General features: G+C 50.7%; 8 protein-coding genes across 8 annotated transcripts; 6 read left to right on the top strand and 2 right to left on the bottom strand.

Moving 5' to 3' along the window:
• Positions 1 to 1,468: 1,468 nt before the first annotated feature.
• Positions 1,469 to 1,974, bottom strand: BU24DRAFT_455492 (uncharacterized protein; the record flags this gene model as incomplete). The annotated part of the gene is made up of 1 exon (XM_033531374.1): positions 1,469 to 1,974. The coding sequence occupies one exon, from the start codon at positions 1,972 to 1,974 to the stop codon at positions 1,666 to 1,668; it is 309 nt and encodes a 102-aa protein (XP_033377865.1). The 3' UTR covers positions 1,469 to 1,665.
• On the top strand, positions 1,666 to 2,834 carry BU24DRAFT_473698 (uncharacterized protein). Its single transcript, XM_033532806.1, has one exon. The coding sequence runs from the start codon at positions 2,083 to 2,085 to the stop codon at positions 2,737 to 2,739; it is 657 nt and encodes a 218-aa protein (XP_033377866.1). The 5' UTR covers positions 1,666 to 2,082; the 3' UTR covers positions 2,740 to 2,834.
• A 591-nt stretch (positions 2,835 to 3,425) lies between these two features.
• Positions 3,426 to 7,107, top strand: BU24DRAFT_77432 (Pkinase-domain-containing protein). Its single transcript, XM_033534622.1, has 4 exons — positions 3,426 to 4,849; positions 5,060 to 6,500; positions 6,559 to 6,893; positions 6,978 to 7,107. Exons 1-4 carry the CDS (start codon positions 3,755 to 3,757, stop codon positions 7,080 to 7,082), a joined length of 2,976 nt encoding a protein of 991 aa, XP_033377867.1. The 5' UTR covers positions 3,426 to 3,754; the 3' UTR covers positions 7,083 to 7,107.
• BU24DRAFT_77481 (uncharacterized protein) lies at positions 7,100 to 7,632 on the top strand. The gene has a single exon (XM_033534623.1). It carries the CDS (start codon positions 7,226 to 7,228, stop codon positions 7,502 to 7,504), a length of 279 nt encoding a protein of 92 aa, XP_033377868.1. The 5' UTR covers positions 7,100 to 7,225; the 3' UTR covers positions 7,505 to 7,632.
• Positions 7,633 to 8,979: 1,347 nt separating this feature from the next.
• Positions 8,980 to 11,021, top strand: BU24DRAFT_414847 (uncharacterized protein; the record flags this gene model as incomplete). The annotated part of the gene is made up of 3 exons (XM_033526250.1): positions 8,980 to 9,019; positions 9,115 to 10,125; positions 10,180 to 11,021. The coding sequence occupies 3 exons, from the start codon at positions 8,980 to 8,982 to the stop codon at positions 11,019 to 11,021; spliced, it is 1,893 nt and encodes a 630-aa protein (XP_033377869.1).
• A 4,876-nt stretch (positions 11,022 to 15,897) lies between these two features.
• BU24DRAFT_467895 (uncharacterized protein) lies at positions 15,898 to 16,281 on the top strand (the record flags this gene model as incomplete). Its single annotated transcript, XM_033532483.1, has 1 exon — positions 15,898 to 16,281. The coding sequence occupies one exon, from the start codon at positions 15,898 to 15,900 to the stop codon at positions 16,279 to 16,281; it is 384 nt and encodes a 127-aa protein (XP_033377870.1).
• Positions 16,282 to 21,453: 5,172 nt separating this feature from the next.
• Positions 21,454 to 23,497, bottom strand: BU24DRAFT_77568 (uncharacterized protein). The gene is made up of 3 exons (XM_033534625.1): positions 23,167 to 23,497; positions 21,860 to 23,118; positions 21,454 to 21,807 (listed from the first exon to the last, which is right to left on the bottom strand). Exons 1-3 carry the CDS (start codon positions 23,318 to 23,320, stop codon positions 21,787 to 21,789), a joined length of 1,434 nt encoding a protein of 477 aa, XP_033377871.1. The 5' UTR covers positions 23,321 to 23,497; the 3' UTR covers positions 21,454 to 21,786.
• BU24DRAFT_77548 (ABC transporter ATP-binding protein uup-1) lies at positions 23,376 to 26,269 on the top strand. Its single transcript, XM_033534624.1, has 4 exons — positions 23,376 to 23,907; positions 23,961 to 25,731; positions 25,785 to 25,893; positions 25,976 to 26,269. The coding sequence occupies exons 1-4, from the start codon at positions 23,782 to 23,784 to the stop codon at positions 26,196 to 26,198; spliced, it is 2,229 nt and encodes a 742-aa protein (XP_033377872.1). The 5' UTR covers positions 23,376 to 23,781; the 3' UTR covers positions 26,199 to 26,269.
• Positions 26,270 to 26,407: the final 138 nt, after the last annotated feature.

Genomic DNA, 26,407 nt, shown 5'->3' on the forward strand with positions numbered 1-26,407 from the left:
TGGCGTATCCATTCTGGCGGGATTGATTTTCGTTCGATTCTTGAAACGGAAGATTGGTGGGGTATACGATCGCTGAAACGCAAAAAACTTTCGATGGCGACACACGAGGCGGTAACCGGATGCGCTGCTGCATGCAGTGTGCGATGGTCAAAAAATCAGAGGCAAGGCGGGTAGGGTCTTCGCAGTGTCTCATGCGTGAGGAGTGATGTTGAGAGGTTGCACAGAGCATGCAAGCACGTGAGGGATGGTGCTTGTGGAAAAGGGACGAAGTGAGAGCGAGATTCATGGGCGCATCGGCTGGATCAGGAGAGAAAGGACGACAAAAGAAAGAAGAGAGACACGATTAACATGTAGTCACCGTGTACACCAAGGATGAGACTTTTGGGAATCTCACATGCAGGTGAATAGATGGGACGATTTGTGGAAAATGGGAGTCCAGTCCTGGGGTTAGATGGTACAAAGCATATGAGATGGATGAGTTGGGTCTGGGCCGCGTGAGCCCTGTCGAAGGAGTAGCAATCGGATGTGGTTTCCTCCCGATGGGGATGCAAATCCTGTGTAGAGAGAATTGACGGAGTACGGAGTACTCCGTAGGTTATCATCAGTCCAGGGGATGAGATGAAGTTCGAGTAACTGTGAGATGGCTGTTCTTGTTCTTGTTTGTGTTGTCTTTGTGCTGTGTTGTGTTGTGCTGTAGCATGGCATGGCGCATGGCATAGTACCAGTACCCATATGGATGTCATGGCGGAATTAGCTGAACGGATAACAGTCCGTCGTGCCATGAGTCGCTAGCCACTCCGTACAAGTAATAACTGTGGTAGCTATTGCACAAGTACTCCGTCGGTAGGTAATTACCTAGGTATCTCAAGGGTGGGAGATTAGATGGCCCCAAAGAGGCGTATGCTCCCTTGACGGAAGGCCAGCCAGCCAGCCCCTCGCAGGCTATCTTGTACTGTGCGCCGTAGGCTGTACCGTTACCGTTACCGCACCCGGACAGGTGCAACGGCTGCCGGCACCTGAAAGGGCTGCAGAAGCGTGCGTTTTAGGAGATAGGCGCCGTTTTGGAGATTGTAAGGAAGCGCATCTGAAACGTTCTTTTCCTGATTCCTGGCCAGTGGGTGGATGACGCCAGCGGCGACGAGTGCCATGCCCTGCCCTGCCAGTGTGCCAGTGCCATGCCGACCATACGAAGCCAAGCGAAGGGGATTACCGGTAGAGAGGTATTTTGAAGGAGGGAGAGAGGGAGGAGGGAGCGAAGTTGTGGGAGGTGGAGTGTGTTCCGCCGCTTGCTTATTGTGGTCTCGTAGCGCAGTTGGTGGTGACGGAGGTGGAATGATAGTGGACGGATGATGTCAAAGTGCATGTATTCATTCGCCCATTCATACATCCATTCATTGTTGATGTTGACGTGAGTGTACAGTACAAAGACTTGTTGTGGTTGCTGTTATTTGTTAACAGGTGAGTGGTTCGTCGTTGGGGCGCAATGGATCATCATCCTCAAGGGAAGTTTCGGGCCGCAATGGAAGCACGGGAGGGAGGGTCCATGGATAGATGGACAGATGGATGGATGGACGATGATGAATGGTTGGCTGGAAGGATGGATGCAGTATGAGTACAGTATGACTGCAGTGAACGATATTATAATTGTGGTCTGTAGATGGTGGATTAGGCGAAGGGCGAGAGCGAGGGTGAATGCATAACCGGGACACCCCGTACATCAGGCTGAACTTTGAAGAGGGAATAAAGATGATGGTAATAATAATGATGATAATAATACTCCCAATCCATACCCAGGTGGTAGTGGTGAGGCAGAGTGAGGTGGTCAAAGGTGGATGGACCGAGTTGGGAGTGGGGAGGATACGATGGGGCTACCAGGATAGGCTGGTCGATGGTGAGGGGGGAGGGGGGGAATGGGGAAGAGGGAACTGGGCCATTGGGGACGAGACTGGATCGAGATGAAGTCGATGTTGGCATCTTGATATCTTGAGAGGTGAATTGGATGAAAGGAGGAGGAGGAGAAATAAAAGTTATCGTCAGTGAGAGAGGTGAATGGTGCGTGATGGTTCAGTGAATGAACGGTGAATGGTGAAGATGATGGTGAAGGTGCAGGTGAAGAAAAGCAAGCTTTGCACGGATAACCAGCAGAACAGCACCCTCACCATCCCTCCTATTCTTTTTTTTCTTTTCTCTCCTTCTCGAGAAACAGAAGAAGAAAAGAAGGAGGATAGAACATCGTCAATCTCTTTTCCTCGTCCATCATCGTTCTTCTTCTTCCCTATTTTCTCGTTCTTCTCTTTATCAGGGTACCTACCTACCCCTACCACCCCTCCTTATCTCAGCCTTGTGTCCCCTCCCAGATCGGGCTGTATAGAGGGGAACAGTCGAAGAGCTCAGCAGAAAAGAAATAAGAGAATCGGAAGGAAGATATTCAATCCCTTTTCCTTCTTCTCTTTTTTCTTCCACCTCCGCTGTAACGCAACGACCCCGTACTTGATTAGCCTGCGTGCGTGTGTGGTGGACACTGCGGAGCCCTTGCAAGCATCTCGGGGGCGCCAACCAGACGCCTACAAATCAGACGAAACGAGACGAGACGAGACAAGTCAAGGTCAATCGTCAAGGGTAAACCGTCAAGGTCAAGGTCAAGTTCAAGTCAAAGTCAAGACGACAGGTCCACGTCCTCTCTTCGACTGCTGCATCTGTCGCATCTGTTTGCATCTTCTGCATCTGCTGCCCTGTTAATTCCCTAATTCTCCAATTCCCTATACCTCTCCTCGTCCTATCATCATCCATTCATCCTATTATACTGCATACTCACGACCTGACCTACCTACCCTCCCCTCAATCCTCCTCCGCCCACCCCTCCCTCCCTCCACATAATCATCAACCGTTATTGCATTGCATTATTGCGCGCGCGCACCCGCCGGGTCTAGCTAGCACAAGACAAGCAAAGGCAGGCAGAGGCAAGGCGTGGCCAGACAACGGAGACGGGACAGGACGAACCAGCCGGTGGAATTGCCTATCTCATCCAATCTGCTGTGTCGCCATTCCTGTACCTCCACGAGGCGCCCGCCAGCGGAGACCAGTCCAGAGGCCATCCAGAGACGAGCGAGACGACGACCCGGAGAACGGAAAACGGAGAGACAGACCAGTAAGGACCAGTCAGGACTGTCTACTCACACTACTACTACTACTACTGTACACAGTGACAGTAACAGTACAGTACATACGGAGTGTCTACTCGTTTAACAGACACTACTGTGGGCATCTCGCCACAAAGAAGAAAGCAAGGTAGAAAGGGAAGTTTTAGGCTGGGCCATTCAGAATTGGTACGGAGTACGGTACGGAGTAGACCAGAGAGAGAAGAGAAGAAAAGGTAGCGATTTATTCTGGAATCTGCTGCAACTCTCAATCTCTGGGACACTTGCTCGGTAGCCCAAGCCACCCTCAGTACCAGTACCTAGTAGAGTGGAGTGGTAGAGACATACCTGCAGAGAGAGAGACAGCAGAGTAGTAGAGTATCTAGTAGAGATTAGTAGGGTATTGCTTTACTTTACTCTCTTTGCTACGAGTACTATTACTCCGGAGTCTACTCTTAGTTACTCTACCTAGTAGTTTTAGTTACTCTCTTCTGTTGTACTGGAGACTGGAGATTGGTACTCTACTCACTCTACTCACTCCCCCAAGTAATTGCTACAGTGCTACTGCTACTACTGCTGGTAGTACGAGTAGTTATTCATATTACCTGTCCGCCATTATGGACCCTCATCAGCCATCTTCCGCCATTCAGCACATCGCTACCGCCGTACACGAAGAACAACACCGCCCGGCATCGAAGCTTCGAAAGAAGCCCAAACAACCTCCACCAGTCGCATTTCACAACAAGACGCACCAAACGACCCTGCGCCGGGCTCCCTCCGCCCCGTCATATCCTTCCTTCTCTTCTGCTCATTCTTCTGCTGCTGCCACCGCTGCTGCATCTCTATTATCACCGTCGGCAGTGGGTTCAGGATCAGGATTGGGATCGGGTTCAGGCGCGAATCGCTCTCCAGACTTGCTTGGCGGCTCCTCATCACCGTCGTCGTCTTCCTCTTACTCCTACTTCACCGGCCCCGTCAAACCACCTACCCGTTCACCCTCCCTTCACCACCAACCCTCTCGTTCACCCGTTCACGATGCAAAACGGACAATAGGCGGCGGCTTCTCTGTTGTCTCCTCTGGCTTCACAAAACCTTTCTCTGCCGCCGGCTTCTCCTCCACCTCCACCTCCTCCACCTCTGCCAACAACAACAACAACAACTACTCCACCACATCATCCTCCTCCGCCAATACCAGCAGCACAACCATCAACGTCAATAACGATACCCTCTCTCTTAAGCGACCCACCCCCGAGCTCATCGGCCAGCCCTTCGATTCGGCCGCCATCATCAACTCTGCCAACGCAACCACGACCCCGTCTCCCACCGTACCCACTCCCACCTCCACCACCTCTCACCACCCGCCACGTCCACCCATCATACAACACTCCCTCACCTCCGACCCTCCCAAGAAGTTCAAGAAATCTCCCTCCCTCCGCCAGTCGGCCAGCTTCACGGCTCTCGCGCGTACCATGGACACAATCACCCCACCTCGCTCGACCGACAGCGGCAGTGGCAGTGGCACAAAGAGCCCTCGACAGCGATACAGCGATGAGGTCAAGAACAGAAAGTCCGATGGCGGAAAGAAGAAGGGCACATTCTCTAGCTTCGTGAACAGCATGCTGGGTTCGCCGCGAAGGCCCACAATCTCTACGCCCACGAACCCTATGCACGTCACCCACGTCAGCATCGACAACGAGACTGGTGAATACACGGTATGTACTATGCTTGTCGGATATATGCCTGGTTGCCAGCACGCTCAGACTGCTCTGGCCATGGATCCTTCCTCTAGACGGACATGTCCCCCGCATATTCCCTTTCAACCCCTCCATGCCCACACTACTCCACGCTTTCGCCATCACCCTTCCTACTCACCCTCCTCTCGCATCACCCTCCTTCATTGGACCTCGCTAACATCGTTCTAGGGCCTTCCGAAGGAATGGCAGCGCATGTTACAACAGAATGGTATCTCGGAGCAGGAACAGAAGCAGCACCCCCAGGCTGTCATGGATGTCGTCAACTTCTACAAAGACAATGCAGAGAAGAGCGGCGAGGACGCGATATGGGACAAGATGGGCCCAGTGCACTCTCAAAGCTACACATATCAAACGAGCCTCGGCAGCCAACAACCACCACAAGCCCAGCAGCAGCAGCAACAGCAGCAAACGCAACAATACGGCCAACCCCTCCTCAGCCCGCCCCAGAGCCCGCGCTTCCCCCGCAACGACCTGGATAGCTTCGAGAACCCCCGCGCCCCTCCCCCGATTCCTCGCAGTCACACTTCGCCGGGCGTCACGTCTCCGGCTTCACCTCCGATCAATGGTGCGCTCGTACCGAACAGGCCAGCTCCACGGCCACCGCCTTCAGGAAGCGCTACAAATCTTGTACCTGCTCGGGCAGCCCCTTCTGCCCCCGGCACGGTGACCCAGCAGCCAGTCTCGCAATCGCCCTTGGTGCAGAGCCCCCAGAACGAGTTCCCACACGTTGCATATCCCACCTCGACGATCACAGAACATCCTCAGCCGCAGGGTCCCTCTTCCGCTCCTCGAAGCAGAGCCAACACCACCGGAGGCACTCCGCCCCGGTTCGACTCTCCATCAAATGCCACTCCCATGTCGCCCGCGCAGCAGTACCAGCAGCAGCAGGCCCAGGCAATGATGGCCGCCCAGCACTCGATGAACGCGAAGCCAGCTCAGCAACCCCCTCACCTCGGACGAAGCGTGAGCCAACGGGCTCCTCAACCGCACCAGCTCGCACCAGCCGCACCGGCACCATCGCAGCCCTCGCCCCAGCAGCAATTTGCTCAACAGATCGACCCACAGAACATCCCGCTTCCCTCGCAGCAGGCGCGCGTGGGCCCAGCACCCCGACCGCGCCAGCGACCCCGGCAGAGCCAAGGCCCGGACATCGTGGCCAAGCTCAATGCCATATGCACCAACGCAGACCCGACGCAGATGTACCGCAATCTCAATAAGATTGGCCAGGGTGCGTCTGGCGGCGTCTTCACGGCCTACGAAGTCTCGACAAACAAATGCGTCGCCATCAAGCAAATGAACCTGGAGCAGCAACCCAAGAAGGATCTAATCATTAATGAAATTTTGGTCATGAAGGACAGCAAGCACAAGAACATTGTCAATTTCATGGACAGTTTCTTGGTCCGGGGCGATCTATGGGTCGTCATGGAGTACATGGAGGGTGGCAGTTTGACAGACGTGGTCACGTTCAACATCATGTCAGAAGGGCAGATCGCGGCTGTGTGTCGTGAAACCCTGAACGGTCTGCAGCATCTGCACTCGAAGGGAGTCATCCATCGAGACATCAAATCGGACAATATTCTGCTTTCGCTCGAAGGCAACATCAAACTGAGTAGGTTTCCCGCTTTCCCCAGGACTTCGGCATAATGGAGTTTGCTAACCTCGCACAGCCGACTTTGGTTTCTGCGCACAAATTAATGAAAGTCACAACAAGCGAACGACCATGGTCGGTACGCCATACTGGATGGCCCCCGAGGTGGTCACGCGAAAGGAATATGGCCGAAAGGTCGACATCTGGTCGCTGGGCATCATGGCCATCGAGATGATCGAAGGCGAGCCACCATACCTCAACGAAAGCCCTCTCCGCGCACTCTGGCTCATTGCGACGAACGGAACACCAACGATCAAGGATGAGCACCAACTATCGCCTGTCTTCCGCGACTTCCTACACTTCTCACTGAAGGTGGATCCGGACAAGCGGGCTAGCGCTCATGATCTCCTGGTGGTAAGTCTTGTCCCATTTTATTTGCTGCGATTCGGTCGTCCGGATGCGACATTGTGGAACCTGAGCGCTGACATGTTTTGATAGCATCCATTCATCCAAACTGCTGAACCGCTGAACACGCTGGCCCCGCTAGTGTTGTCCGCGCGGAAAGCAAGAGCCGAGGAAAGGCGGAAGAAGGGTGGTATGTGAAGAATTTCCTAGTCCATTTTCTTTTTGAAATAAATCTTATCAAAGAGCCGTTATAGTTGGGGGCAAGACGCAAGCCGCGGACCAAGGCAGCGAACCGGCAGCGGCGGCGACGACGACGAGCCGAGCATCGTTTGTCGACTGGTATGGCAAAGCGGAGCAGCTGTGAGACGTGTCGTAATGAGAACGCTCGTCGCTACCGTTTCTTGTACCCCAGGTTGGAGGATGTTCGTTTGCAGAGAGGCGGGGGGCGCACTGCTCCGCGTGGGCATCCGACGAATTGGTTCTTACCTCTTTCTGGGGTGTGTGCTGTGCAGTTGCAATTGCAAATCTCCCTTTTCCAAATCATAGCGTTTGCTTCAAAAAAAAAAGGCCACGTCCGTCCCACCGGACTTTTGTCTCCAAGTCACACACATACACAATAGCCGGCCCCCCTTTTTTTATTTTCCCTCGATTAGAGCAGAGCCGAGCGTTCGGGTCCGGATCCTCCGAAGAAGGCGTTCGCGAGTTCACAAACACACACACGTCCAAATACAACACGGCAAATATGTATTTTTCCATATATGGGAGACGAGGAGGGGGGCGGTACGTACATGGGTGGTGGTTATGGCATGGTAGTTAACGGCCGGATAAGCAAGAGAGAGGGACCCAAAGCAGTTTATTCGAGCGAATCACAAATATTCAACCTTCCCAGCGGAAAATAAGGGCGTAAATCTTTTTTTGTCTTTTTACTTTTCTTCTTCTGTTTCTTTTTTTTTCTTCGTCTACTGCCGAGAGGGGATGGTTTCTTTCGTCTTCCCCTGCCTTTATTGGGTGGGAGGTTCCTTTTTTCCTTTTCATTAACTCATTTTCTGGAATCGCTATGCACAAGTCAAGGGAAGAGAGAGGAGGAGAGAGTGGGGGAATTAGAGTACCCTATAGTAGGCAGACGAAATAGAGCGTTGAGGCCAATATCCAAAAACCGGTAATGAGAATACTAGTTCGTCAATGGAGATGAAGCCCTGAATCACGCTGCTGTGTTTGTTTGTTTTGCTTCTTGATCTTTTCAGCATTATGCACTTTCGACTTTTGCTTTCCTACGGACGATAGATAGACAGAGGGGAGATGGGGCTGACTACTTGCTTTACCATGAAGTTTGTTTTCATGTCTCTCTTACAAGGGGTACATTCCTTCATCATCTCTGCAAAGAACGAATCACCTCTGCAAAGTACGACTGCTCTCTATATACGGAGCAGGACTTCAAGATGATTTCGGTCCGTGTATGCTGTTGATCTCTATGTTTACTACCACCACCACCAGCAGAAGCACATGAACCGAGCCCGAGCCCCACCTTACCTCGCCATGAGCTTCGTGCCTTGCATTACGCGTATCATGGCGTTTCGTTTCGTTTTGTTTCCGTTCAGCGTATACGAGTTCGCAGTACGGGGATAGGCTGGGGGGCTTATACGGCCGCCACAATGCGCACGTGTCGGGCGCTACAGCCGTTCGTCATCGGTGGCGGCGGCGGTGGACTTGAACCTCCATTAACTACATCTCTCCTTCAGATAACCTACCACTCTTCCGAACGAAGTCGAAGTCTTATCTAATTTCACATTTGCTAGAGTATTTTCAAGCGATTATTTGGGGAGGAAAAGAAGATTTTTTGCTTACCATCTACTGAGTAAGATCGGTGAGCGCGCGGCGGGGAGAGAATACGTACCGTACCGTACCGTACCAAGGACCACATTTGTGGGAGAACGAGCCAGCCGGAGACGTCAGGCAGACGTACAACAACCCACCTCACCTCTCCAACAACATCCTTTCCTTCACCAACACCACCCACCGAACCACGGATATCGGGGTAAAATAATAGGATCACAGGAAGAAGCTTGAAAATACCAAAGGAGGAGAACAGGAAAGGATGTTCCGAGCACAAACGAATGCTTTCGACGACGCCGTCGGTACGTTTGGTTCCCGCCCATCCATCCCATGTGCCCAACTCCCCAGCACCACCCGCAAGCAAGAAAGTGTCAAGCTAACCTTCACTTCCCCACAGTCAAAGCGACGGACGAGAACCTGACGAGCGAGAACTGGGAGTACATCCTCGATGTGTGCGACCGGGTGGGCTCTACCGACAACGGAGCGAAGGAGGTAGTCGGCGCGCTGATCAAGCGGCTCGCGCACCGCAACGCCAACGTGCAGCTGTACAGCCTGGAGCTCGCGAACGCGCTGTCGCAGAACTGCGGGCTCAACCTGCACAAGGAGCTCGCGTCGCGGAGCTTCACCGACGCCCTGCTGCGCCTCGCCAACGACCGGAACACCCACCAGCAGGTCAAGGCGAAGATCCTCGAGCGCATGGCCGAGTGGTCCGACATGTTTGCCAGCGACCCGGACCTCGGCATCATGCAGGGTGCGTACACGAAGCTCAAGAGCCAGAACCCGAATCTCAGGGCCCCGTCGAAGCCGCAGAAGACGCAGATCACGGACCTCGATCGCCAGAAGGAGGAGGAGGAGCTGCAGATGGCGTTGAAGATGTCGATACAGGAGAGCAAGGGAGCGTCGCCGACGGCTGCCAGGTCGAATGCGCCGAACGAGTCGTCGGGTTCGCAGCCTTCGCAGTCCCAGTCCGAGCAGGCTGCGCCGCCGGCGCCTATGCCTTCGGGGACGACGGCCGCCACGGTGTCGAGGGTCCGCGCGCTGTTCGATTTCCAGCCCTCCGAGCCGGGGGAGCTGCAGTTCAGGAAGGGCGACGTCATCGCGGTGCTGGAATCGGTGTATAAGGACTGGTGGAAGGGTTCGCTGCGCGGTCAGACGGGTATCTTCCCGCTGAACTACGTCGAGAAGCTGCAGGACCCGACGCGGGAGGAGTTGGAGCGGGAGGCACACATGGAGGCGGAGGTCTTCGCGCAGATCCGTAACGTCGAGAAGTTGCTGGCTCTGCTGAGTACGAGCTCCCAGGGCGGAGGTGATGCGCGGGACAACGAGGAGATCACGGAGTTGTATCACTCCACGCTGGCGATTCGACCTAAGCTCATCCAGCTGATTGGGAAGTACTCGCAGAAGAAGGGTGCGTACATCTGAGATTGAAGGTTTTGGAGATGAGTGTGCTAACTTGGAATAGATGACTTCACATCACTGAACGAGAAATTCATCAAGGCCCGCCGGGACTACGAATCAATGCTTGAAGCTTCGATGTCTCAACCCCAGCAGCAGCCTCCTTACGGCCGTCCATATGCAGCATACAACGCACCACCGCCGCAGCAGCAGCATCAACCAGATAACTCACGGTACAACCACTACGCTCCCCCCTCCGGACATCAAGAGCAACCTCCATACCCGCCCGCAGGCACGAACCCAGCCTTCTTCATGGTACCCCCATCACAACAAGCCCAGCAACCTCCACCGCAACAGCAACAGCAACAACAACAACAACCCCGACCCCAGCAGCAAAGCCCGCTCCCCTCCCAACCACCACACATCCACGACCCGTACTCCGTCCCTCCCCCCCAGCAACAACAACATCAACAACATCAACCACAACAAGCACCCCCACAACAACAACGACCCCAAAGCTTCGCACCCCAGGAACTCGCAACCGCACACTACGACTCCCCCATCGACAACCCAAACCCCTCCCGCCACTCCTACGCCGGCCCCTCACAACACCAACAACAGCCAGACTACGCTTCCCTCCCCTCCCAACAACAACCGTACGCACACACGCAAAGCCCCCCTCCGCCCTCAGACCCCTCGGCCCCGTATAATACAGGCGGAGGCATGCCAATGGCACCAGGCTACGCGCCGCCGCCCGTCCCGCAGGCGGGGTACCAGGTCCCGAATGTTGCGCCGGGGAGTCCGCAGCCGCAGCAGCAGGGGGGTGCGTATTTACCGTATAGGCCTGGCGGGGGAGGTGGAGGAGGCGGTGCCGGTGGTGGTGGTGGGGATGAGGGGTTTTATCGGTAGGGTTGATTTGATGTGGAGGTGAAGGGAGGTGAGAGTAAGGGTATGGAAGGGATCAAGGGGGTTGAGAGCGTTCATTTTTGTTTTCATGTGGATGGTAGAGGGTGGGAAGGGGTAAGGAAGGGGAAGGGGGTATGTAGGGTGTAATTGAGCAATCAAGGCAGTAAAGAAGTAAGAAAGGAGAGTAAGATTGACGATGAAACGGCCAGAGTGAACTACATATGCACATACATATCCAGAGAGATTGAAAAATTCAAGTCGTCCATCCAAATTAGCACGAACGTTAGATATACATGTCATTTTTGCCATACCTTCTCATGCGCATACTTGAACTTGGTATCAACTCAATCACAGATACTCAGGAAAAAGAAACCAGGAACCGAGAACCAGGAAACGGGAATCAGAAAAGATTTCAACAGTTAGGAACTAGCAGTCAAGACACGCAGGACGGGAGACAGAAAGATGGGCACAGTTTCCCGTTTCCTGTTTCCTGTACTTAGGTTTTGTCCCTCACATAACGCTGTAAACTAGATCCTAGAATCAGGAAACAGGATATAGGGAATAGGGAATAGGGAAACGCAGAACTAAAATAGAGAGTCGGTATTCTGGATTTGGAAACCAGGCATTGATTTGATACAGGGTACTGAGGAGTAAAAACTAAAAATTAGAAACGGGAAAGTGAGAACAGGAAACCAGAAACTTGAAATTGGTAATATAGAACTAATACTATTTTCCTGTTTCCTATTTCCTGTTTCCTGTTTTTGATTTTTAGGTTTCAGGACTCTAGCATTAGTGGGGCGAAGTAAGAAGACTAGAAACGGGAAACAGGAAATAGGAATCAGGAAATCAAAGAACCTGAAAAGAAGAAGAAGAAAATTGGAGTCTAAAATCAGGCAACTGAAATCGGGAACTTAAAAACGCAAAACAGAAAAAATAAATACTAAGAAACCAGGGACCAGACCAGAGACATGGAACAGAAACTGGGAATCAGGAATTAGAATCCAGGACTCAGAAATCAGAATCCATGAATCAGGAATCAGAATCTGATAACCAGAATCCAGGGAGTAGGAAGTAAATATCCAATTTCGAATTACAACCAGGGACCAAGAGTTAAGAGTTAAGAGCTATAAAGTTGAAAACGGGACATAGGAACCAGTGTCCAGGAAGCAGAAAAACCGCGCACTTCGAACTTTGAAATCAAAAACCAGCAGACAGATATGCATACGTACTGCCCACCTATGTAACTACAACACTACATACATACAAGACAACAGCATTGCAAACTCTCCTACGTACATCTTCTCATGAATAGCAATTCTTCCTACCCAGCCTGCGGCCTTCTTGCTAGGAAAAAATACAGTCCATTTGTTCATTTATTGTTTCCCTGTAGATTCTCTTGAGGCAAGGGAAGGGCTTGAATAGGATTACAACAGGAACGTAGAACAAGACAACATTAACAGAAGTTAATATTCTTGTATCTCTATAAAGAGCTCAAAGAGGAAAAGAGGGCAGGATGTAGACAAGTACGTTGCTGTCGGCGCTCTATCAAACGAAAACACAGTAGCATATGTAGGGGATTATCATTCCTCTTAATTGTTGAAATGAAGATAATCTGTATATGCAGGACATCTCTGGTCTACGTAGTTTAAGCATAGAGAAGGAACATTTGTACAGTTTAAGGAAGATGCATCTCAGGTTAGTATACTGTCTGCTGTTGAGCTACGACATTGTTCTGCCGGCACTCTTATCCTAGGAGACTATTTGATTGTGTATGAATTTGTATGTACGGTTGATAATTAGAAGGATACTGGTACTGGGAGGATATGAAACTAGGAGGATGTTGATGCTGGGCAGATGTTGATGCTAGGAGGATATAAGCACTGAATCAGTGGTCATATTATCTGCAAAGGTTGCTCCTCCAGAGGCCAACACTTTCTGGCAATGCTCTAGATCGACCCCTCTATACCTCTGAAAGATTTCTAGTTCTATGATATCTACGAAACACTAGGCACAGGTCTAGATGCTGAACGTTAGTTGTCACTCTTTACTAAGTCTCAGGGACAAATGTTGTTTGCATTGGTCTGTAGCACGAATGTATGCCTGAAATATGGCGTACTTTTGTTGGCTTTGTCATTGAACCCTATTTCATTGTTGTTGGATGATGATGGCTGTTCTCCATGTGCGAAGACGTTTGAGGTGACAAGCTCGTCAGCTCTTGGGTCATGACAGTTCGGTATCATGCCTGGAAGGCTGGAACTGCAACAATAGACGACCTCAAATAAACTTAACCTAAGCATTTGCTTGTCAACTTGGGGTTTGAAACGTTCTAATTTATTAGCACGAAAGCCCTGCGAGGTGCGGAGAAGTCCTTTGTCTAGATGCTCAATCCAATAATATCATTGTCCTTTTCACGAGTCGTAGTAGCGGTTCCAACTTCATCCAATCCATCGCCAAACAAAACAACGAGGATGTCCAAATAGACTTCTTGAAAATGCTTCTTAGTCCGTCAATGGTGGAGCATAGACGTAGATCCTACCTGCACGACTGATCGGGCTGATCGGGAGTGGTGGGCTCTCGCTGAAAGTTTGGTACTCTCACAAAGCCGTGCACGGATGTCGTTTCAGGATTCCTTTCATCCAGCAGTGCGAAGATATTGGCGCAATTTGTCACCTGAATGAGGATTTAATCATCGTTGATTTAACGATATCAGCTTCTCTTGGAATCCTTTCGCCATACTTAGCAGCTCAAGCTGTGGTTATAATTGGGTTCCTTTTCCTGTACGTCGATCTTGCTTGGCTCAGCCTGGTGGCCGAATTTGGGGGCCTGCGACTGGGTGAGCAGCGAGATTTGGAAGGTCCAGGGTCATTGGGTAGATAGAATAGAACGAGTTACATGATTACATCGATTGGCGCCCCTGCTCTACCCAGATTTAGGATCAGGATGAATTGAGTGGTTGAGTGGCTGAGAGGGGGCCATAGCACAGTACAGGAACAACGGGCGTCTCGTCTGACGCCAAGGTCTCCAAACAAAAACTCGCTCTCTATTATTGAACGTGTGCAGTTGTTGATGTTCGCCAACTGAACTCTCGCCATTTCTTTCTCTATGGTGAGACACGAAACACGTTTGTCGGACCAGTCGTGCAAACAATATGATGGGTCACTTTCGTTTGTCTAGATGGGCAGTTTCTGATTCCGCCGCGGCAACGGTGATGTAGATACTGGGTAGGTCCCTGGGCCGGCTGAGGGCGTGTGCCACGTCCCATTGCTGGGGGTGGATCAAGGTGTGAGGATCAATTATCGCATATGGATAGCTGCAACTCAATTCCAATTCAATTCAGGAACCAATTCAGGTCCGGAGAGCTGTCGTCACACCTTGGAAACAGTAGCCGGTGAGGACACAAGGAGTGATAGAGAGCCAGCGAGCCAGCATGGTTTGGCTGGCACGCTGGCACGACGCTGGACCCAAAGGCACAACGCACTGATTCGTTGGCGCCGTTTCAGTGGTTGGACACACGAGTCTCATGGCGGTGGTGACCGCACTGATTGTCTTCGCGTAACACGTTTGTGGACAAAACTGTGAAACGGAATTATCGAGGTGAGGTTTGACCATTTGCGCCGGGCACCGAATGGGGGAGAGTGAGATGTCACGATAATTGTGAGCTTGGTGTTGATCTTTCAGGAACAGGAAATTACTCGCACGCGTGACCGAGCGATGACAGGTTGTCGGTCGGAGGATTTCGCACGTAGGCATACACACACACCACAAGCACACATGCGCATCTGCCAGGTACGGTGCGGTGGCAGATGCTGTAGGCAGGCAGACATAGGGTAAGCACAGCGATCTCCGGAAGGGCTAAGAACGGGATTGTACATGCTGCCGCTGCAGAGGAGGTTAAAATCATATGCGCGATGATGAGGGCGGGAGGCGGGCAGGTAGGGTAGACTGGACTGGGTGACGGGCTCTCTGCGGACAAGGCTCTGAAGCTCGGTTTGCCTCGTGTGGCTGTTTAAGTGTATGGACCGGTTGAGGAGCCGGGGGTGAATAGAAGAGAGAGAGGTGGTGGGGGTGAGGGTCTTTGCCTAGGAGACGAGAGATGGTTTCTATTCGTAAGACGAGGTATTACATTTACGAGAGAGAGCAGAGTAAAGAGGTCAACTAAGAGGCTAGAGGGAAGAGTACGAGGTGGACTTGGTAAAGAGAATTAGCGCCGTGATGATGTTGGGTTTAGGAGGGCTGGAGGGTTGAAGGGTTGAGGTGGAGTTTAGGATTGGATGTGGACCGTGCGTTTGTTCCTTTTCCTTTAAGATTGCGCCAAGCTAGCACCCCTGTCTAGCGTCCATCGTCTTGCCCTGCCATGTTGCCTCCGTCTGCCTCTCGCTCTCGTCCTCTCCTCTCCCCCCATAAACCCACTCGCTCCCTCCTTCAAACCCACTCTTGTTTCTCTTTTACCCCAATCCGAAGACCTTACCGTCAGTCAGTCTTTACTTATATCCCAGGCTTGAAGCTTGTCGCGCTGCCTTCGTGCAAAACATATCACACTCTCTCTATTCCAACAGCTATCGCCGGTTCGCATCAACATTGCTACCTAGCAACTCAGTCATATCATCGTCAAGTCAACACTACTATCGTCGCCCGAGACAACCACGCGCACACCGCAAACCAACGAGCCCATTTAAGACAATCAGCCTCACCGCACCACTCGTCGCTCTCAGACAACATACAATCCATCTTCAGGATCAATTCCAATTGCCAATCTCGGTCTCTGTTCCCTTTGCGACTCGTGTAAACAGTCGTATATCAACAAACAGCTTCGGCGCATTCCAGCCTCAACTACACTACACCACACCAACCGTTCAACTCCAGAACAACCACAGTCAAGATGCGCTCCTTCCAGCAGGTCCTCGTCTTCCTTTTCGCCGCCATCTTCGCCTTTGCTTACGCTCAGGACGCTACCTCCTACGATGAGACCGTCTACATCACCTCCACTGTCTACCGCGTCAACACCGTGACTCTCTCCACCTCTCCCACGGCTTCTCTCGTCAACTCCACCTCTACCATCTCTGCCACTCACCCAGTTGGAACTGGCTACCCCTCCCACTCTGCCAACGGCACCACTGCCATCTACCCCACCGGTGGCTCTCCCTCCATCACCTCCTCTCCTTCTCCCAGCACTCCCGTGGACTTCCCCGGTGCTGCGTCTCAGCTCAACGTCAACGCCCTCCTCGCAGTCCTCGCTGCTGGCGTTGGATACATGGCCCTATAGGATTGTTCTTCTCGCTAGGCGCCAGTCTCGCGGCGACCTGGTACTTGCTTCTCGCATCATCGACTGGTGCTCGTCTATGATTCAGCCACCCATACCTTTTCAACGGAAGCGACAGGCTCAGCTAAGAGCGCTGAAGTTCAGCAGCGATGGAGTCAATTCTCCAAGTCATGTGTCATGAGGACGTCATTCATGTTCAACCATTTACCCTTCAATCGATTACCCAACTTTACCCAAACTTTTACCCATCTTCTTTTCTCTGCTTCGACTTGGATGCTATCCAACTTTTAGTTCACCGCGACCGGATACTACTATTTTAATCCTTCTCATACGTTGAACGATTGATGAAGCGGTGTCCGAGGTTTTACTATGCTCCTACTTTCTTTTTCGCACCCACACACTTGTCGCTCGAGCCTATAGCTGTATTCCAGGGGTTCGATGACCCTCTGTAATTTCTATTCCTTCGAAACCCCCTTTTGGCATTTCGCCCTTTCCTGTACACAGTACTTCAAGCAAGCTCGTTTGCCATCGTTCAGCACGAAGCCAACCGACAGTGCGATGCGATGCGCGCAAATGAGAATCCATCCTACAACCTGCACTGTTGTCATGCGATCATCCCCAGTTCTGTTTGCTGCAATCTACTTTACCACCTTTGCGAGGCCGGATCATCTCCTCTAGCAAGGCGCATTTTGGAAAGTTTCCCACCGAATCTATCCACCTCCTTTCTTTCAGTACACACAACCAAAATGGCGGTTTTTAACGTTGGACAAGTACAGCTCAGAAGCAAGAGCAGGAACACACAGCTCTTCTTCCAACTGTCGACAAGGGCACTCAAGTCACAACTACAAAACAACATATTTCTCTGGTGGAGCTGGAGTTTGGAGATACCCCCTTTTCTTTTTTCAATAAGCTTTTTTACTAAACACTGTACTTCGACTTCTCTCGTAGAAGGATATCTGAAATCAACAAATAGTTCTCAAACCTGCTCGCTCTTGTGCCATGTGAAATCCGTCGTGCATGTGATCCCATTTCAATTCACCAAAGATTAACGATATAATCGACCTCAAATCTCCGTGCATTAAGACCACAGACCAGCTATAACTTTGTAACTAGACTACATACAATTTACACGATCGAGCCAACCTGCCCCCTTTCCCCACACAAGCGACAAACCTCAATTTCACCAACCCTAGTTCGTCTACTCCGTACTCTTCTTGTATAGTACAAGTACTCCGTGGATGTACCAAGGTAGGTAGATTCTCTCATTTGCGCGCGCACGAAAGGGGGCAAACAATTTCAAGTTACTTTACTTTGACATTTCCTTCTCTGCGAATCACACACGCGCGCGACATTCAAACTTCTTCAGAGCTCCAGAGGGAGACGAAGAGAGGTAGGAGGATCGTGTAAAATGAGCCAATTAAAACGACCAACCGCCTACCCAACCAACCAACGGTCATATAACTTAATTCGCAATGCGCGACTTCAATCGCGCATCTCACGACTCATGATTGTTTTTCTCTTCATCGTCAATAGTTAATTGATCAACACCCGTAACTAACTAACCCATAACATCGCCTTGAGTGGTTGATACTTCTTGTTGGCACGGCGGCGCGGCGAGGTGAAGAAAAAGCGTCGGAATGACGATCGACAGGCACGAGTAGTCGTACCAACCAAGTCCAGCTTTCGCCATGCCAACACAACCAGCCTGGCAGACTTGGGTGCGAGGAACATAACCGGTTTACCGGCTTAGAAGGCGTGCCTTGCTGCTTGGGGGGGAGGATGAGGTGGGATCTGGGCAGGGAAGGGAAGGGCAGGGCAGGGGGGTTAGAGGAGCACCGCCGACGAGAAGCCGAGATGCTGGGCTGGACTGGACGGGACTGGGCTAATTGCGCTGAGCAGGCAGGGCAGTTGGCGAGTGAGAGAAAGGATCTTTGTCTAGTATCTACGGAGAAAGAAAGGGTTTTCTTGTTGAGTGTGCTTTTTGATTGATTGAATGATTGTTAGGGGTTTTTTTTTTTTCAACGGTTGTAAATGGTGTGTGCATTGTGCGATTGATTGTTCGCGAAATGTATTTTTCGTTCTTTCTTTTGCTTCCATTCTTACTTGCTGAGAGTCGCAAAGTGGAAAAAAGAGCAGGGAAGAAAGAACCACTTTTTTCTTGTCTGTTTCTCACTGCGCTTTTTTTTCTCAACTGTTCTCGGCTCTTGGGTTTTTGACTTTTCTTTTCTTTGGGTGATGTGAGTCAAGAATGGTCCATAGAATGGATTTTTCTTTTCAAGAATAGCTGATCTGGTTGGTTATGCGCATTTTTGTGCATGCATGCTGTGGATTCACGGTGCGTGCCGATTTCATTCCTATTTGCCGGCGACGGAGCGTCTGAGTGGAGACCGTCTTGTGCGTGCGCTGGCAAGGCAACCTGGCATGCCTGCCTCTCCCCTCTACCCTTCACGTTGCTTCCGAAAGGTGGGGACCGCAAGCAACGGAAAAAAAGCTAGAAAGTGAAAAACGTGACTGCGTGGAGGCGTACCTTACGTGATTCCCGTGTGTGTGTGAGAAGGTGATGTGAGCAAAGCAAGCCACCGTCATGCATTCATGCATCATAGTGCGGTTCAACCGATTTTGTTCCCCTTGCACATGGGGCGAGACTCGAGACCTACACGATGAGACGAGAGACGGGATACACCGCGGGAGACGGGGCTTTTCTTACACAACAGGATGTATTCCCGTCAATTCATTCGCTGGTGAAATTGATGTTGATGGATAGATGGATCGTCATGGGAAGGTGAACCGTGGGTGCGATGTCTGACGGGCTAATATTGCCTTCCAGTTCTCTCTCTCTATGTCTTGGGGGACGGGAAGTAGAGTACGGTACCGTTCCTGAGCGATCGAACCCGTACCTTTTTTCTGTTGGCTTGTTGGCGAAGCGAACAACGTGGGTAGAATTTCTAGTGCGATTCCTTGCCCTCCCACCGTCAGAAACTTGAAAGGACCGGCGCGCGGAGCGGTGCGCTTGGGAGGAGGAGGGACTGACGTGGTTGGCGTGGACGCTAGAGGCGTGAGGGTGGATTGTATGCACTGCTTGCAAGTTGCTGTAGGGCAATGGCAAATGCATGCACGATGGTAAGGCCGAGTTACAATTAGTGTAGGCTGCGGAGCTCGAGTCGAGTGGCACCAGTCGGTCAGATTAGACTAATGTAGAGTATGCTGTACAAATGGTCTGGATTGTTGAGTACGTTTTTTTCCTATTCACTGCGGTGGGGAATACATTCAATGTGGTGCCATTGGTCGCGCGGGTTGTATTCATGCATTCCGACTGGGTGTGTTCTATGTTGCTACGGCGAGATGTAGGATTTTCTGAGTGGAATTCATGGCCTTACGCTAGGAGTGTAGTGTAGTCTGGACTAGAATCATACATTTTACAAATTCGCTAGAATGGCTTAGGATTGCTTTGTGCGCATTCTCGTATTGGAGAAATCATTGCATTCGGATGAGGCCGGAGGACGCTGGAAGAACGCCTATCATGCATGTTACTGACTGTCACTGCTAATGCAGATGTTGAGAGTGAGACCAAGCAAGTAGCCATAGCAGCAGGTAAGGATTCTGCTATTGCTGTGGCTTACTCGAAGGTAGGAAAAGAGCGCAAAATGGTTGTTAGCCGATGACACAATTGAACTCCGCATATTCGTTCGATTCTTTACTATCCGTCGCCTACCCTCGTAGTTTAGATGAAATTCAGTTGTCCAAGGCATCGTCGGTCCGACCTCGCTTTGCTCTACCATTCACGATGTCTGTCTTGATAGTGCGATAGCATACAGACTGCAAAGAGAAGCATAGGAAGACACATTGTGTCTAACGAGTCGAATAGCGCATTGCCATCATGCGATGATTCAAATCGTAGTGGATTCTTCCTGATATCCGGCCTTGAATTCATTCGCTTGAACGTGATGACAATAATTAGTACGACTGGTAGAACATTGTCCTCAGCTGGCTGACCACAATAATGGTCTCGAGCGACACCAACCAATTCGCCTAAACACTTCCAGTAGTTAGTCCAGAAGCAGTCGTGATACGTTTACACATCTTGTGTTATTGATACGATGATACCACCTTACGTCTCATCGTCGCATTAGATAGTCTGCTGGATAGGCAGTCGTTCAAGCAGAAGTCCTTATCGGACATTGCGAGGGCGGTTTCAGGGACGTACGTCGCGCGATGCTCGCTTAAAAGCACTCGTACACACATACTCGCGCGACGACTCCCAAACTACTCGTACCTACCGCGTCTACGAAGAAACGACGGAGTAGTGTAGGGTAAAGTGAGACAGACATCAAGCAAACCGCAACGTTTGCAATGCGGAAAATTCCAAGTTGAGCAATCGCGATGGTGTCTTGCTTCCCACCTACGCAGTGCGTACGACTATATCGCTTACTCCTGTCTGGTCGCACGAAAGCCAATAGCGTGCGTGGTGTTGCGTTGCGGTAGTGGCTGCCGTGCGGGTGCAGCGTGATGGAGGCGTTTTCGGTGGGCAGATGCGAACGGGAGGCCTGTGGTGGATGTGTCTTTTGTGCTACTTTGCGTTGCGTTGCGTTGCTTTGCGTCGTCGTAGCTTGTGTTCGCGAGACGTATGGCGTGAGTGTGAGACAAGAGTGAGGTCTTGCTCGTATGTGTGCATGTGTGTATCGTTGTATCGCGTTGGCGAGTGCAATTTTGTGTTGCGCGGAATTGATTAAAATCGATTTTCGCAAGTCTTGACGGAGGTACTGTGCCAGACTCTTGGTAAGGAGTCCATGATGCCATTGAGAGCAGTTGATTGAGCCTCATATTAAGCACGTCAACATTCATGATCTATGGGGTTCAGAGTGCACCTTCCACCCTTAGCTTAACGCTCTATGTGAACCAGACGACCTGCCTTGCTTCGTCCTCCCATGTCCTGCGTCCTGCACATGTATGTACATTACTGTACATGCATGCATGCAGCTGGTTTTGTTCCTGGGAGTACAAGGACCCGTGGTTCCGCATGTGGTGCTTTCATGGAGCATGGCATCTCGTGAGTTTCCTGCTCATAAGACATGTCTTAGACAAATTGGCAGTGGAGACATGTCTTAAATGGGGGAGATAGGCGGTGTGAAGATGTCGATGGACACGATTTGTACAAGATAGGTGTATAATTAATTAGATGTCTCATCGGATATGGGAAACAGCAGATGAGGAGTTGCAAGTAGTGACTATTTGGCGATGGGTTATGATACCCATACAAACTGACTGTGCTTGATTAAACCAGAGTAGAGGTCAAAGTACGAGGCTTCGTTTGGTAGGTAGATGAGATTCACTATCCATGGTGGATTGGTCTCCTCACAGTGTTGCTTTCTCGGACGTATCATACAGGGCCAAATGAACTGTTGCTGCATAGGCAGCTTGCGAGAAGATGGTATATTTCGTGGCCTCATAATATGTAGACTCATGTCTCACGCTGTCTTCCAAGATCCCGTAACGGTCCCTCTTAGGTATTCATCTTGTAGTCGAAGGTAACTGCGGAATATCATCAGTCAACTCAGATAGGTCGATGGTGTAATGTACTTACAGAAGAGATAACGACACAAAGTTCACGGTACTTCTTCCCCCAATGGCTCCAATTCCCCTGTTGCGTAAACGACAAGACTGTTCCTATAGGAGTGCCCGGACTGATTTCCGCATCGACTGATGCCTTCTGCCAGGTTCGATATTGCAGGTCTATTACAGGATTGAAGAATGTTTCTGTTACTTTCCTCTTGTATGTGATCCGATGTGATCCGCCTTGCTGTCGATCTTCTTCTGAGATCGGGTAGATCAACACGGTCATGGCCGAGTTCTGGGAATATGGTAGCACTGATTTCGGAACAAGATATTGCTTAGACAGATTTGAGTATCGCACATGAAGGTTGAGTTCCTGGAGCTCTTGCAATTGGTACGCGTAGTAGCCCGTGGGTGCAGTCGACGGGTATGCGGTGACCTGCGACGTCTTGATTTCCTGCGATGCTTGGTCCGATACTGAAAGTGATGGCTGTGTGGATTGCTGCTTGCGATTTCCAATGGTAGCTTCTGAGGGCGTGTCTTGGGGTGGACGAAGGGTGTGTACCGATGAAGCTGCCTGTGAATATTCGAGTAAAGACTCCGATGCCATCCCGCTACGCCCTCTGTTCGTACCCACAGAAATCGTGGTGTCACGCAAACTACTAATGTCCGTACTCACAGGCATACCAGGTTCCCTTTGAGTTAACACGGAAACACTGGATGGGCTGACCAAGGATGCACTGTGAATCGATGGAGCCCTTTCTCCAGTGGTTTCAGGATGAACATCACGCAACCATGTGGCGATAGCGTCACGATTAGACGCAACATCCGCCAAAGAAATATTATCACCAACCAACTCTTGCTCTAAATGAATGATACCCTCCCGGTTCATCAGTAGCGAAGCATCTCTTTTGCCGGTAATTATATCATGATGAATTACACCTAGTTTTGCTCTTATCTGACCAAGAGCCGGATTCTGAACATTCTGTAATGCATCGTTCGGATATGACGACCTGTTGTGGAGTACGTCCAGTAGGAGGTTTAGCTCAGTCGAGTGACTACTGAGTCTATTCTGCACCGCATGTCGGAACGCATCGGTGAATACAGTTCCTTGCTTAAGTTGAGACCCATCCGCTTGCATCTTCTGCTCTAACTCTTCAAGGTCTTGCTTGGATGTCCTTACGATATGTCCAAGCTTTGCACGCACTTCGCGACTCAAGTGGGAGATGGGAGAAGTAGGATCGTCGATTTCATCTTGAAGTTCATGCAACGCGACATGAAGAAGATTTGCTAATTATTCTTAGATCACGAGCCCACGGCATAGGGAAAAGTACTTGCTCTCTTTGCTTATTTCTGCGAGCTCGAGACCTGCATTCTTGCTGTCTTTGTACAGTCTCCAACATAACCCCGTCACACAGGCAACGTTGCTGGACGAAATTTCGGACTCGGCCATTTGGACAAGATATATGTCGAAATTTGGTGATCCAAACATTGAGCACTACCACACCGTCCATCGTAACAATATAATCTCGAGAGCCTACAAGGCTAAGCCACATCTTGAGGCCGTGATAAACGGGCGGTGCAAATCATCTACCTTGTCTCCAGGCAGTGCCTGAGAGAAATACGACCAATCACATATCCAAGCAGCCCGAACATTTTCATGCTTTCTGAATACTTTAATTTCCTTGTAAGATGCTCTAATGGTGAAGGTCAAATATGAATTATAGTCAAAGTCACGTGGATGTCGTCAACGCTGCTCTTTCCCCACTCGAACTGTATCGGAAGTGACGCAAAATGAGTCACTTTGCGCTAGGCCGCATTTGTAGCTCGAGGAGTAAGTGCATTGGTTATATCAACTTGGAGGCGAACGTTTCGGATTGCGCAACTTGAATACTCCAAATCGACTTCGAAAAGGTGAACTTTGGAATCCTGCGAAGAATCTTAACAACCGCAATGGTACGCAGAGAGAAAGAGAGCGCCGTGCCTGTGGAGGAGCAGTTTGGCGGAGGACATATAACAGTTACCGCGCAGCAATCCAGATATGCGCTTGATGCTATCGATGCACCTGCATCAAAAGAGGTTAGCGCAATTGCCCACGTCATTGAATAGATGATGTTAACTGTTGTGAGCAGATACTTATCAAGGATCTCTCCATTAGTGTGAAGAATAGAGAGCTGTTGTCACATGCACATCTTCATCTTGTGGAGAGCAGGCATTACGTTCTTGTTGGAAGAAATGGAACCGGAAAGTCGACATTGCTCAAAGCGATCGGTGACGGACTGGTGCCCGGAATACCATGGAGTACTAGAATTCTACTTCTCGGTCAAACACGCAATTCCCTTGCAGAAGATCTAGACGGATTGAAGATTGAAGATGAGACGGTTTTGCAACATGTGGTGCGAAGTGACCGTATGAGGGAACAGTATACGCGAGAGGCTAGGATACTCTCTGAGGCGATCGACCACCCCAATCCCATAGCCCCAGTCAAGGCCTATCGGCGACTTCACCACGAACGATCACAGCTGCAGCTCAAAGAGGCCCATCGCCTTGCAGAGAGAAGGAGTGGCGCCCGAGGCAAAACGGCGAGGAAGGAGTTGATCAAATTTGAGGAGCGTGTGGCAGAGTCCCAGGCAAAGCTTGAGCAAGCGGAAAGTGACATCGATCCCAGTGTTATAAGTGCAGATACCCAAGCTGCAGCAGACATGCTCACCAATGTTCAATCCTCCCTTGAGCTCATGGATGCTTCTGGAGCGGAGGCCAAAGCCAGGACTGTTCTCATAGGACTTGGTTTCAAAGACGACAAGATCGACAGGCCAATGTCGGAACTGTCAGGTGGGTGGAAGACGAGGTGCGATTTGGCCTGCGCTCTTTGTCAGTACGCAGATGTTCTTCTCCTGGATGAACCAACCAACTTCTTGGATCTACCGTCCATCATTTGGTTGCAAAACTACATCCAAGGTCTCCAACAAACCACAGTTTTAATCACCACTCACGACCGTGCCTTTGGTGATGCAACTGCAGAAGAGTTACTGGTACTTCGGAATCAAACGTTGGAAAAATTTCGAGGGAACTTGAGCCTGTACGAGAGTGAACGACATAAGAAAGCTCGATATCTGACGAAGATGAAGGCGGCACAAGACAAGCAAAAGAAGCATATGGAGAAGTCCGTGCAGAACAACCTCAAAGCTGCGCGAGAGAAGGGAGATGATAAAAAGCTTAAGCAAGCGGCTTCCCGAAAGAAGAAACTGGACGAGCGAATGGGCATAGAGGTCGGTCTCAAGGGGGGGAGGTTCAAGCTCAACCGGGATCTAGGAGGCTACCACCTCACCAATCGAGCAGAGATCGAAATACCAGACTTTGATCCACCAGTAAAGATTGGATTCCCCAAGCAGCCGCCAGACCTTCGTTTCCCAGGTGCGATCGTGTCACTTGAAAAGGTATCCTTCTCTTATCCGGCACGAAAACGAGTGCCAATACTGAATGACATTGATTTGACCATCCATCCGGGCTCACGAGTCGGCCTGGCTGGTCTCAACGGGTCTGGAAAGACGACCCTGGTGTCTTTGATCATGGGGAGCGGGGACGATTCTCCAGGTGGCCTTGTGCCTACGAAAGGTACCATTAGTCGACATGCGCGGGCCAGATTCGGTCGATTCTCCCAACAATCAGTTGAAGAGATCTCGGAAATTGCTTCTCGAAATCCAAAAATTTCGGCACTCGCCCATCTCATGGAGTTCTGTGGAAGTGAAATGATCGAAAAAGACGCGCGGGCACTGTTAGGACAACTGGGTCTTTCAGGTCAAGTAGTAAGTGATGTCCCTCTTGGACTACTTTCAGGTGGCCAAAAGGTTAGAGTTGCGTTGGCGAAGCTTCTCTGGCCGCCGCCACAGTTGCTCATACTAGGTATTGTATTCCCAGGAATATACATTCAAGTTCCTGGCTAATTTTGTGGGAAGATGAGGTCACGACGCATCTAGACGCCGATACCATTCTTGGTCTCATTAACGCCCTGCGAGAGTATGACGGCGCAGTGTTAGTCGTTACCCACGATCGATTCTTTATGAGGTACGTAGCCCTTGTTCCGAAATACCAATACAAGGAAAATAAAAGCGTTGTTTGGCAATGATGATGCTGATGATGTCAACAGAACTGTGGTCGAGGGAGATAGCCCATATAAGCTAGCGTCAGGGGCCGAGGATGAGGATCCAGAAGAGGATGAGACGGATGAAGATGAGGCAGGGGTCACTGCAGGGACTGTCTATCGATTGGTAAAAGGCCAATTGAAGAAGCTCGACGGCGGGATGGAGCAGTACGAGGAGATTGCATCGCGTACGGCCGCGAAGCTGGGAAAGGGAAGTGTAAAGGCTTGAGTCGAGGACTCGAGTCCCTTTGACTACTACTTATAGTAGGTAGATGTAGCGAGATCTCGGAGCTATACAAGAAGGTACAATCTCTGGTCGGGATAACGGGCATCGTGACTATCGACCCACAGGACGGAATTAATCCATCTACTAAGGACTAGGAAAGGGAGAGATCTTATTCCAGTGGATGGCTGGTGGCTGATGGCTGGTGGCTGATG

The sequence above is a fragment of the Aaosphaeria arxii genome (genome assembly GCF_010015735.1).
Source record: "Aaosphaeria arxii CBS 175.79 unplaced genomic scaffold BU24scaffold_13, whole genome shotgun sequence".
Lineage (NCBI taxonomy): Eukaryota > Fungi > Ascomycota > Dothideomycetes > Pleosporales > Aaosphaeria > Aaosphaeria arxii.